Source organism: Talpa europaea, assembly GCF_964194135.1.
Source record: "Talpa europaea genome assembly, chromosome: 3".
In the NCBI taxonomy this organism is placed as follows: domain Eukaryota; kingdom Metazoa; phylum Chordata; class Mammalia; order Eulipotyphla; family Talpidae; genus Talpa; species Talpa europaea.
In genome coordinates this window covers 142,048,445-142,061,994 of record NC_140069.1, presented here as the reverse complement: position 1 = coordinate 142,061,994, position 13,550 = coordinate 142,048,445, and the positions used below count along the sequence as shown (strand labels likewise).

General features: G+C 46.7%; 1 protein-coding gene across 1 annotated transcript; it reads right to left on the bottom strand.

Moving 5' to 3' along the window:
• Nucleotides 1-8,169: 8,169 nt before the first annotated feature.
• Nucleotides 8,170-13,202, bottom strand: RAB19 (RAB19, member RAS oncogene family; the record flags this gene model as incomplete). Its single annotated transcript, XM_084229987.1, has 3 exons — nt 8,170-8,438; nt 11,546-11,729; nt 13,002-13,202. 3 exons carry the CDS (start codon nt 13,200-13,202, stop codon nt 8,170-8,172), a joined length of 654 nt encoding a protein of 217 aa, XP_084086113.1.
• Between the last annotated feature and the right edge of the window lie 348 nt (nt 13,203-13,550).

The window sequence follows — 13,550 nt, the reverse complement described above, 5'->3', positions numbered from 1 at the left end:
AAAAAAAACTAATAGTAAATCTTAAATGTTTTATCTGAAATGACTCAGGATGTCACCGTCTCCTCCATGTGTTACTGATTTTATAGTGTCTGGAACTTTAAAATCCTTTAAGGGCCTCCCTGGTGGCACAGTGATTGAGGGCTGGGTTGCGAAGCTGCCCACAGCCTCAGCAGCACCAGTTCGATCCCTGGCCACTGGGCGAGGGTCCCACATGGTGCGCAGACCTCTTCTGCCGCCCACTGTTCCCCTCAGCAGTGTACGTCAGTCTGCCTGCTCTGCTCCCCGCTCTGGCTCTGGTGAATTCTCTCACCCCTCCCGTGCTTCTGACTGTACCCAGTGCTTGTATAAATAAATAAATAAATCTTTTAAAAATTAAATAAAATCCTTTAAACCTACATTTTGGATAAAAGAAGTGCTCTAGAGTTAAGTCGTCCTCACAGGACAGTGCTTGTCTGGAAGGAAGGGACCTGAGATCTTGCAGTCCTCATCACTACCTAATTGCAAAACATTTTCATCGTCCCTGTTATTCACTACCCATTTCCTTCTTACCTCAGCCCTGGCAACCACTGTCCGCTGCAGTCAAGCCACAGAGATTGGTATCTGTGTCTGCATTTGGCTGTTCTGGGCGCTTCATAGAAGTGGGATCATTGCATAGGTGCCCTCTTGTCACTGACTGATTTTTCATGTCTTCAGGTTTACCCGTGTTGCAGCATGTATCAGAGCTTCATTTCTTTTTACTGCTGAATAGGATTCCGCTGTATGACTACACCGCCTTGTGTTTATCCATCAGTTGATGGCTGTTTGGGTTTTCTTTGGGGGCTATTCTAAATAATGCTGCAGTGAACACTCATGTTGCATATTCTTGTGTGGACATATGGTTCAGCTTCTCTTGCATATGTATGTGGGTCATGTGGAAACTATGTCTTCACTTTTTGAGGAAACCACCCAACTGTTTTCTAAAGTGGGGCATTCCCACCAATGATGTATGAGGATTCCAATTTCCGCACATTCTCACTAACACTTGTAATTGTCCATCTTTTTTTATTGCCTTCCTAGTGTTTGTGAAGTAGTATCTTGTGGGTTTGGTTTTGTTTTGCATAGAAGAACTGGGTTATAGACCAGAGTTGGGGCGGGAAGAGGATTCACCAGAGACTGGGGAGCCGAACAGGTTGATCTACTGAAATATACTGCAGAGGGGAGCAGCAGGTGAGACAGGAGAGGTCTGGACCATATGGGTTAGATCCTTGGCCGGGGATCCAACTCAGGCCATAGGGGTGAGAGCACTGAGACTTAATCCCTAGATCACCAGGGAGGGCTGCTCTTGTGGGTTTTTTTTAATATTTATTTTATGCATACAAGAACTGGGGTACAGGCCAGATGTGTGAGGGGTGAGAGGATTCACCAGAGACAGAGTGGGGATTGAACAGGAAGATTGACTGAAATACACTGCTGAGGGAAGCAGCAGGCGTAACAGGAGAAGTCTGCTGTGCTATGTTGATCACCTCCCTGGCCAGGGATCGAACTTGTGCTGCAGTGGCTGCAGGTAGCTTCATAGTGCTGTGTCTTAACCCTTGTGCCACCAGGGAGGCCCCCCGCTCTTCTGTTGCTTTTTTCCCCCCAAGATTTATTTATGCATACGAGAACTGTGGTACAGGCCAGAAGTGGGGTGGGGGGAGGTGAGAGGATTCAACAGAGACAGAGTGGGGAACAGAACAGGCAGAGTGACTGAAATACACTGCCGAGGGGAGCAGCAGGTGAGACAGGAGAGGCCTGCTGTGCCATTTGGGTCAGCTCCCTGGCCGGGGATCGAACTTGTGCTGCAGTGGCTGCGGATTGCTTCATAGGTTGCATCTTAACCCCTTGCCCCACCAGGGAGGCCCACTCTTGTGGTTTTGATGGTGCCATTTTTCTCTGTTCTTGGCCTAAATGGAAATTAACTCTCCTCTGAGGTCATTGTGCCCTCAGAATCCTATCCCAAAGAGACCTGGACTATCATTCTTCTGTTGGATTCTTCTTTTATATTGGACCACTTGTGCCATAATTTGAAGTCCATGCCACCTACCTATAACACTCTTCAAATAACTCATAAAGCCTAGTGCTTTATAAAGCACATCCACAGCTCCTTTAATGGATCCTCAGGAGTCTGTAAGGAAGTTTAGGCAGGTACTCAGCTCATTTTAGCAAATGAAGATACCAGATTCAGAAGTTAACTGCTCCAGTGACTAAGGAGTAGACCAATGACTTTGGACCCCACAGCTGGGTTTCTTTATACAGATGTGCTGTTTGCTTTCTCTCTGGACCTGGCTCACTTTTCTAGGTGACCTTAACAAGATTTACGTTCTTCACCATACTACAGTTCTTTGTGACTTCAACATGTTTTCTCTCTCTTTTTAAAAAAATATTTATGCATACAAGAGCTGGGGTACAGGCCAGAGAGGTGTGGGGGGTGAGATGATTCACCAGAGACAGAGTAGGGAGAACAGGTGGATTAACTGAAATACACTGCTGAGGGGAACAGCGGGTGAGACAGGAGAGGTCTGCTGCACCATCAACATGTTGTCTCATGACCCTGTAAAGTCCTACACCTCAAGACTTAGGATGATGATTTCTCTGTTTTTGATTATGAAGTTTATTTGCATCAAGAGACTCATATAAGACTTGTAGCTTTTTGTACAATATATGCTTAGTTCAAGTCCTGCAGAGTACAGGGCCTCCCCTGGTGGTGCAGGCAGTTGAGCACTGCACTGCAAAGCTGTCTGCCACCTCTGTAGTGTGGGTTTGATCCCGGCTGGCCGGCGAGGGTCCCACATGGCACGACAGACTTCTCCTGCCGCACCCGCTGCTCCCCTCAGCAGTGTATTTCGTCAGTCTGTCTGTTCTGTTCCCCGCTCTGTCTCTGGTGAATCCTCTCACCCTCCCGCGCATCTGGCCTGTACCCTGGTTCTTGTATAAAATAAATAAATCTTTAAAAAAAAAAAACAAATCCTGCAGATTACAAATATAGGCAGAACATAACCCTTACGACCCTCTCAATCACAGCCAAGTCTAAGTGAGATCATCAATGTCTTCTTGGATGGCTTGTTAATCATACTGCTAGGGAGTATGTACTAGTAGTTAGTTACGATTTAATTCTTACATCAATCTGAGGTTAGTGGCATCTCTTTTACAACAGAGGAAACTAAAACAGGCTAAATCATTTGCCTGTGGTTTCACAGTTGATAACCCATGAAGCAGCCTTCAGACTGGGGTCCTACTGACTAGAGACCAGAAACAAGAAGATTGTGCCTCATGCCACCGGCTTCCTCCTCATCCTACCAGAGCACGTTGCCAAATGTGCAATGTGCACATTCTTCCCTAGGTTTCTTACAGCAATAGAAGGAATTGATGACCATCTTCCCTAGCCCTTAATGTTATTTTATACCAAGCTTTTCATGTAAAGGACTGGTTATCTTTTATTTTTTTCCCCAATTCTGTACTGTACAATGGGCCAATACTCTTGTAAAAGACAATAAACATGAATTCTTAGAAAAATGCAACCAAAAAAATCCTTCGCAGTACAACCCTAAAGTTGTTATTGTTGGATTTGACAGACATTAAATTGGATGTTGCGGCAATGCACATCCCCCTCATTACATTCTAACCATTGACCACACGTTTTTTTTTTTTTTATCCCAATACCCACATCCCAACCACACACCATTTAGCTTCAAATCTGCAAACTTTGTTGCAGCTCGACACTGAATTTTTTTTTTTTATATCAGAGAATTCTTTATTTCCACCCTTCTTTTTTACCCCAGGACAAAGTATAGAGTGATGCTTGAATTGAACTCATGAACTCAATTGAACTGTGTTTCATGAGCAAAAACTGGCAGTAACTCAAATGCGTTGATGATCGGTTCAAGGTAGTTTTCATAAGGTTACTTCATTCAATGTAGTTTTTTTTAATAATTTATTTATTCATGCATACAAGAACCTGGGTACAGGCCAGAGGTGCGGGAGGGTGAGAGGATCTACCAGAGACAAAGTGGGGAACAGAACAGGCAGACTGACCAAAATACACTGCTGAGGGAAGCAGCGGGCGAGGCAGGAGAGATCTGCTCTGCCATGTGGGTATCTCCCCGCTGTGCTCAACCACCTGTGCCACCAGGAAGGCCCTCAATGTAGTTTTGTTGTAATGTTGATGAGAAATAAAAGAACCCAGCTGACATCCAATGAAACAACATTGTTTGAGGACCTGCTTTTGTTCTGTATTGTTCCTTTAAGTCCCAGTTTCCAAGAACCCATCCAGGACACCCAGTGAGGGCTGACTCACCAGCACATCACAGCCAGGATCAACACACTCTCTAGTCCAGCTGCCTTTTTCTGGTGGAGACCAAAGTGCCCAAGTGGAAGTGACTTGCCAGGTTCATATTGAAAATGGCCGGGGCAGGACTTCAACCTTACAGGGCTACGTGAGTAATAGCTGTATCCCGGTGATCGTCAGGAAGTTAGGGGAAGTAAATATACAGAGAAGGAACCCTGTAGAAGAGTGTACTGAATCACTCTGCATGGGATCCCAGGTGATCTTAATGTTTTTTTTTTAAAGATTTATTTATGCATGCAAGAATTGGGGTACAGGTCAGAAGTGTGGGGGGGGTGAGAGAGGATTCACCAGAGTCAGAGCAGGGAACAGAACAGGCAGACTGACTGAAATACACTGCTGAGGGGAGCAGCGGGTGAGTCAGGAGCGGTCTGCTGTGCCATGTGGGTATCTCCCTGGCCGGGGATCAAACTCAGGCTGCGGTGGCTGTGGATAGCTTCATAGGTTGCATATTAACCCCTTGTGCCACCTGATGTTAATATTCTTAAGCTTTTCTGTAATTTTTCTTCAATGTGTAGCAGAAGAAAAAAGTTGTTAAAATGCTACATTGGGGAAAAAATTAGTTTTTCTAAAACCAGTGTTCCCATCCTTTTCCCCCCAAAAGACAACTGAGAAAAAAGACAAAAAAAGAAGAAAGACAAATGAGAAATTCTCTTCTCATTTGTTTTAAGTGAAAAACAATGTTAGTAACTTCTTCAAAGACCCAAAAAATAGTTTCAGTGTTTTTGCAGTAAGGGTAAAAAGAAAATGCCCGGCTGATATATTATTATTATTGTTATTATTTTGTAAAATTCATTTAAAATGCATTTTTTTCTCCTTTTGCCCTTTGAGCTCATTAAAAAAAATTCTAAAGGCTTTAGTGGGATGTAATTTACGTATTGTGCAGTTCGCTCATTTAAAATGCACAATGCCTGGTTTTGGGAATATTACATCATTAATTTTTTATCAATCGTGGTATAATAATGTAACACAATTTGACATGTTAACCATTTTAAATGGACAATTTAGTGCATTAGTTGCATTCATAATATGTGATTATTACCAGGAGAGCAATTCTTTTATTTGTATTTAGATATACTGAGTTTTTCCCACTAGAATTATGTTCCCTGGTTAAGTTATTTTTATTTAACAGTAAACTGTAGATCAGCAACTGTAACACAGACACCTGTTGGGATATGTTGAGTGACTGTATACCCGAGGTTTTAAAAAAAGCAACTGGTTTGATATTTTGACAAATGATTTAGCTTGTGTTTCTGTAATTGGGAGTTTTATTTCTAAATTAGGTGAGAAGGCTTCAGGCTGCTATTTGCAAGCAACTTTTGAAAAAGTAACACATTATGAATGGATCACTTTTATTCCCCCAAAGTGAAAAAACAAATTGAATATAATCTTTCCTCTGTGTTCTCTTAACTGTTGGTTTCTCAAGTTCTAAAGTTCTTAATACACGATTTAAAATTAGTAAATGTAAGAAATAATGATAAGTAAATGCTACATATATCAGATGAAAGGTAAGTAATCTTTGGATGATATTGCAGAATTATCACCTATTCTGTGCTCCTTTTTTTTTTTTTTTTGCATAGAAGAACTGGGGTGTAGGTTAAAGGTGATGCGAGGATTCACCAGAGACACAGTGGGGAACAGAAAAGGCAGATCTACTGCAATACACTGCTGAGGGGAGCAGTGGGTGACACAGGAGAGGTCTGCTGAGCCATGTGGGTAGCTCCCTGGCTGGGAATCAAACTCATGCCATAGTGGCTGCCAATAGCTTGATAGCACTGAGACTTTAACCCCTGCACCACTGGGGAGGCCCCAAGGGCCAGATTCTTGCCAAGGGAACTCACGTTGGTGGTGAGCCAGCCCAGCACTCTCAGGGCTGAGATGATTCCTGAAATGTGTGAAAGAAAATGATCAGGAAAGGGGCCTCCCTAGTGGCTCAAGCGCTAAGGTGCCACACTATGAAGCAATCTGCAGCCTCTGCAGCACGAGTTCTATCCCCAGCCAGCCAGGGAGCAGCCCACACAGTGCAGCGAACCTCTCCTGTCGTACCAGCTGCTCCCCTCAGCAGAGTGTTTCATCAATCTGCCTGTTCTGTTCCCCTCTCCGTCCCTGGTGAATCCTCTCACCCCCCACAGCTCTGGCCTGTACCCCACCTCTTGTATGCATAAATAAATAAATCTTAAAAAAAAGAAAAAGAAAAAAAGGATCAGGAAAAAAGGATCCAAAGCGAAATGTCCTCGGTGTCAACTGAAATGCCAGCTTCACCCTCCTCCCCCCAGAAACTCACTGTGGAAGAACCTGGGGAGAGCCCCAGCTGCTGGCCTTGACTTCAGGGCATGATGGGTGTGGGGAGAAAATGAAAGGTATTAAAAAAGTAAAAAGAAACAGGTGAAATTTTAGTAATATATTTTATTTAACCTAGTATATGTAAAATATTACTTAAACATAATCAACATAAAAATGGTTAGTAAGATCCGTGACATTCTTTTTTTTTGTACTGTGTTGTGTTGAAAACCTGAAGTGTATCTTACACCTAGAGCTCCTCTCAAATTTGAATTAGCCACATTTCAAGCACTCCAAGTGGTTGGTGGCCATTTGTTAGCTGCCAGTCTCAGTGATACTATGGGCTAGAGAGGCCAGGGAGCTGTCACCTGGGCCAGAGGCCAGAGGTGACCCCCCCACCAAGATATCGCCCCTTTCAGAGCCAATGTGTGGCTGGACCAGGCCTTCTGGTCCTTACATGATAGAGGACACACCTCAGCAACTATGACTAGGGAATTTTTTTTTTAAAGATTTATTTATTTATGCATACAAGAGCTGGGGTACAGGCCAGAGATGCTGGGGGGTGGGGGTGAGAGGATTCTCCAGAGACAGAGCGGGGAACAGAACAGGCAGATTGAAATACACTGCTGAGGGGAGCAGCGGGAGAGTCAGCAGAGGTCTGCTGCACCTCGGGTTGCTCCCTGGAAAGCTGGGGCTTGAACCTGTGCTGCAGAGGCTGCAGATTGCTTCCTAGTGCGGTGCTTAACCCCTTGCGCCACCAGGGAGGCCCTATCAGGGAACTTTGAAAAAACAAGATTTATTAAGTTTCCAGAAGCTTTACGGGCACCCAGGGTGACACAGCAAGGTCAACACTGGTTTGATTTTCATCTGAGTCAATTTAATTTCAACTCAGAAATGACTGCTGATCCAGCAGATAATTGGGTGTTTTAGAGATTGGTGGCCTCTCCCACCTCCTAGACGGCGGTCAAGTCCAAGTGGGAAAAAGTGAGGGCCAATTCTCTCTCCATCACATGGCTCCCGACCATATGGCAAGACGGTATTTATGGTCTTTATGTCAAAAGGCTTTGCCCCCCAAGCTAAAGACCGGAGGTGTGACTGTCAGGAAGATAAAGATCACAGCATTGCAAGCTTTCCCCCTGCTCCCAGCCCTGAGCCATTCCAGACATCCTCTTCTCTCTCTCGATTTTTCTCTTTTCTTCTTTCCTTCACTACCTCCTTCAAGACAAATGAGTAGAAAAGGCTGAAGCAGTGGGGAGACAGAAGAGGGGACGATGAAAAAGGGCAAAACTTGTCCTCCTGCCCAGGCTTGAGTCCTGATTTCGCTAGGCAAAGTGAAGAAAAATCTCTGTCCTCAGAGTCAGCGGTTGTGGCCTCTGGTGTGACCTGAGGCGGACACGCTACCGACACAGCAGGGAGGATTCAGCGCGGCGAGTCTACACTTTGCTGATAAAGCTATTCAGTGGACTAGGCTATCAGGCGACTTTGGTTTCAGAGATGGCCCCTGGGGGGTGTCACAGGCCTTGCCACATTCAGCAAGTGCAGTGGGTCTTTTCACTGGGGGCCTGGGCCATAAGCACCGGGCTAGAGTCCAGTGGGAGGCTGCTGAGGGCGCTCCCCCCGTACAGGTGCAGGCTGTTGCGGGCCATCAGCTCCCTGGCCATCAGCAAGAAGACTTCGTCTATGTTCTTGGACTCCTTGGCAGACGTCTCCAAAACAGCAAGGAGACCGTATTTCTCGGCCAGGGTGCAGGCATCCTCAAACAGAACGTGCCTTTTTTCCCACAAGTCAGATTTGTTCCCTGGGAGTAAGAGAGAGATCAGTATTCTATTGAGTAATGTCACCTTAAAATGAACTTTAAAAACAACATTTTCGGGGGCCTCCCTGGAGGCCTAGGGCTTACATCTCAGCGCTATCTCCGCGATGGCCTGAGTTCGATCCTGGCCAGGGAGCAACCCACATGGCGCAGCAGACCTCTCCTGTCTCGCCTGCTGCTCCCCTCAGCAGTGTATTTCAGTAGATCCGCCTGTTCTGCTCCCCACTCTGTCTCTAGTGAATCCTCTCACACACCCCCACCCCACACCTCTGATCTACACCCCAGTTCTTATATGCATAAATAAATAAAAATAAATCTAAAAAAAAAAAAACAAGTGCTAGAGAGGATGCCGAGAAAGAGGAATACTCTTACAGTGTTAGTGGGAACGTGAATGGGCAAAGTCATTTCGGAAAGCCATCTGGGTTTACCTCGAACAACTAAAAATGGAAATGCTATATGACTCAGCCATCTTACCCTTGGGCATCTAGCCAAAGAACACGAAACCATCAGCTCAAAGAAAACGTAGGCTCTACAGCACTATTGCAGCATTATTTACAATAGCTAGAACATAAAAACAACCCAAGGGCCTGCTGATAGAGGACTGGGTTAAGAAGACATGGTCTAGGGCCTTCCTGGTGGTGCAAGGGGTTAAGTCTCAGCACTATCAAGCTATCCGCAGCCACTGCAGCATGAGTCCGATCTCCAGGCAGGGAGCTGACCCACATGGAGCAGCAGACCTCTCCTGTCTCACCCGCTGCTCCTCAGCAGTGAATTTCACTAGATCTGCCTGTTCTGCTCCCCACTCTGTAGCTGGTGAATCCTCTCACCCCCTGCACCTCTGGCGTGCACACCAGCTCTTTTATGCATAAATAAATCTTTTTAAAAAAAAGACTATATGGTCTAATCACATAATGGAGAAAACCATTCAGTCATAAGGAAAGAGGAAATGTTGTCATTTTCTGCAACATGGAAGGAGTTGGAGGGAACAGTGTGTAGTAAAGTAAGTTAGAATGACAGATACTGGATATCCGTGTACTAGACGATTTGGCAAGGCAAAAAGCCAGTGGACACTGATAAACCAAGTGAGGCTTCCAACCTTAAGGGGGATGACAAGGGGAAAAGGGTCAGTGGGGTGTAAGGGAGCTGCATGGGCCCAACCCTTACGGAGGGGGGTCTTCATCTTGTTAGGGAGGCAAGAGAAACACATGGAGAATTAAATAGTTATGCAAGAATTTACAGTCCTAGAACACAGGAGCATGAACAGAAAACTAGGCCACAAAATACTATATGCCAGGGAGCAGGCAAATGAATGGCCCAGTTGCTAACAGCACAGGTACACAATCCATGGGACCAAAGAGCTGTGAACCCCGATGTTTTTTGGTAACTGATCTCATAGTAAGATCTGCCTTAAGCTGGCCATTTGAAGTTTTGATTCCTCCTGCTTTGTATGGCTGGTCATCCATTTCGCAGTGTAAATATTAACACATCTGACCTGACTAGGCTGTTGGCCCAGACTCTGATGAGGGTGTCAGGTAACACATAGGTGCCCTTCTAAGCTCTGGACCTCAAGGTTCTTGCTGAGAGACTGTGGCCTGTGACTATAACAGCAGCCTTAGTGAAAGGTCCGCCTGACATCTCAGGGGGACGAAAAGCAGATGCTCAGCCCAGAAGGTTCAGACAGAACATCCAGTGCAACCTACAGAAGGAAATTGGGTTCCTAAACCCCTACTCTGAGGAGAGTCTAAGGAGTTAAGGTGCCAGAAATAGAGCAGAGGGGGATGAGGAAAGAGAGGATTATGAATCAACACCACAAAGACGTAGAAAAGAAATGGTTTGAAAATAACAAGTCCTGGGGGCCTCCCTGGTGGCACAAGGGGTTAAGTCTCAGCACTATCAAGCTATGGCCAGCCACTGAGCATTAGTATGATCCCCAGCCAGGCCCTCAGCAGTGTATTTCAGTAGATCTGCCTGTTCTGCTCCCCACGCTCTCTCTGGTGAATCCTCTTACCCACCAGCACCTCTAGCCTGCTCCCCAGCTCTTGTATGCATAAATAAATCTTTCAAAAAAAGAAACAAAAACAAGTCCTTTCTGGAATTGTGATAGCAAAAATGCAAAGGTGGTTGCCCAAGAATCTCTCTAGGATTCTGTAAAAATGAAGATTCCGCTCCAGTGAGATCTTGCACCTTTTTTAAAAGATTTATTTTATTTATTTATGCATACAAGAGCTGGGTACAGGTCAGAGGTGTGGGGGCTGAGAGGATTCACCGGAGACAAAGTGGGGAGCAAAACAGGCGGTCTACTGAAATACACTGCTGAGGGGAGCAGCGGGTGAGACAGGAGAGGTCTGCTGCACCATGTGGGTAGCTCCCTGGCCACAGTGGCTGCTGATAGCTTCATAGTGCCAAGACTTAACCCCTTGCACCACCAGGGAGACCCCAAGATCTTGCACTTTTAGCACCTGATGCTGCAGGTGCGTGGAACACACGAGTGGCAGGGTCTGAAACAACTTGCCCAACTGAAGCAGCTGCTTGCTAAACAGTGCCCGGAAGAGGAAAGAAAAGCAGCTCTTCTTGCAAAACTAAAACTATACACGCTTTCCTGAATGTACAGTTGGGCCCCTCACACGCCACGCTGGGAGTTCCCTTCACGTGACTGAAGTTGCTGCTCATTTTGACACCTTGGTAGGACTGACTTAGGATCCGAGTCAGTGTTAGAAGGCATTTGAGAGTGTCGCACTGCAGTTCACGCCAGCGCTCCCCCTGGGAACCTCAGAGTACAGATACTTCCTGTGTGGCTGACACAGATACAGAGAATCAGCTGGGCGTGCCTTCCACTAGATGCCCTGGGCTCCACCCCAGGTCTCAGGAAAAAGAAACTCTAGGCCGGGCCTTGGGATCTGCATTCCCAACAGGTGCTTCCTCCCTCACCTCCCAATTCTCTTTCTCAAGTGGATCTGATGGGCATTTCTGGACCAGACGCTTTCTGAGGTCCTGTTCACCCCGCACACATTAACGAGTTTATGTTCCATTGCCACCAGGAACACACAGAGCATCAGGAGAGGGGGCCGGTGAAGAAAAGTTGAACGCCATACCTATCAGCATGATGACCAGGTTCGCCGCGCCGTATTTTTCTATCTCGTGAATCCAGTGGGGAACAGACTCGAAGGTGGACCGCCGGGTGAGGTCGTAGGCGATGATGGCCGCGTGTGCACTGCGGTAGTAGCTCTGGGTGATGGTCCGGAAGCGCTCCTGGCCTGCTGTGTCCCACACCTGCATCTGGAGGAGGGACGGGCATCAGGAGCCTGAGGGAACTTGCTCACCTGAGTCAGCTGAAAAATAGTTTCCCTGGCTTCATTTCTTTCTTTTTTTTGGGGGGGTACCCTCGCCGGTGGCCGGGGAACGAACCAGCGCTGCAGAGGCTGCAGGCAGCCTCACAGCTCAGCGCTCAACCGCTGCGCCACCAGGGCAGGCCCATTCTCTGGCTTCATTTCTCCAGACCCTGATTCGGTAGTCTGGGGTGGGGTCTAGGAGTGGGCTTCTTCAGCTGCTCACCAGGGGGATTTGGATGGGCAGTCGGGACTGGGAGGTGACTCTACTGTCCGGGGATCTATGTTCTTTTTGGTTTCAATCGACCCTCTAACCAAATCACTGCTAATAAACTTCAGTAGCTCGTGGTATCATCTGATAGCCAGACCACAGTAAAATTTCCTGGACTGTCTCCAAAATGTCCTTGCACTATCGTTCCTATTTAATCAGGATCCTAAACAGGATCCACCTGTTACATTTCACCAATGCTTTTCGATCTTTTTCTAATCAAGTAGGTAAAAGAGTAAGTTCCTCACCGCTATTTTAATTTGCACTTCTTTAGTCAGGAGTGAGGATTTACACCTTCACAGAAATTCTTATAAAATTTGTGAAATAGCAATTCTGGGCAATCTGTGAAGTTCCTGCTTTTTGGATTTGGTTGCTGTTCTTAGATACACCTCAGGGCTCTTATCATTTGTCAAGTTCTGTATCTGCTAACATTTCTTTCCAGTTTGACATACATTTTTTTTCACGTGTTTATGGTCTTTGAGGGTGTGGAAATTTGACCTTTGTCTAGTTATATAGAAGTGTATACATTTGACCTTTAGATCATTAGATGGAGCAATATTTTCCTTTATGGCTTCCCCTGGTTCTAAACACACCTTTTTTTTTTCCCTAGTCCGTTTATTATTTAATGTTTTTTTTAAATGATTTTATTTATTTTTGCATAGAACAACTGGGGTGTAGGTCAGAGGTGTGGGTGGGGGGTGGTGTGAGAGGATTCACCAGAGAGAGTGGGGAGCAGAACAGGCAGATCTACTGAAATCCACTGCTGAGGTCTGCTGTGCCCTGTGGGTCACCTCCCTGACCGGGGATCACACTCAGGCCTCAGGGGTGATAGCGCTGAGACTTAATCATAGGCCACCAGGAAGGCCCCTGATTTCATGTTTTAGAGTGAAACTGTCCCTCCTCTCCCACGTTTCTGTGTCGGGAGCGCTGAAGCCATCCCCGGGCCCCGCTGACCTTCACTTTCTTGCCATCGATGTTGAGGGAGCGCACAGTGAAGTCCACCCCGATGGTGTTCTGCTGGGTCTCTGTGAAGACCCCGGATCGGAAGTGCTGCACCACACACGTCTTCCCCACGTTGGAATCCCCGATGAGGATGATCTTGAACAAATAGTCGAAGTTCTCATCTGCTGCCCTGGCTGAGCCGGAGAACTGCATGGTCCCGTCTGGGTGGTCAGACCTAGAAGAGAAAGGAATTCAGTGTCTCTTGAGTGAGCCTGTGGCGCCAGACTCAACTCCAGGTACCATGGATCAGGGCGGGATAAGACGGGTGGCATCACCTTCACGGCACTCACATCCTGGTGGGGGAGACATGGTTCCTGAGCTCTGCCCCCAGCGCTGCCCCCAGAGCCCTCACCTCTGCGGTGGGCCGGCCTGATCTCAGGGCACACTCAGGCTGCAGAGGCTCTGCCGCCGGGCCCAGCTGGTTCCAGCACACAGCCGATGCTGTTGGGTGACAACCCTGACAGAATCCTAGTCATGGAGACCGGGGCTCCAGGCACTGCT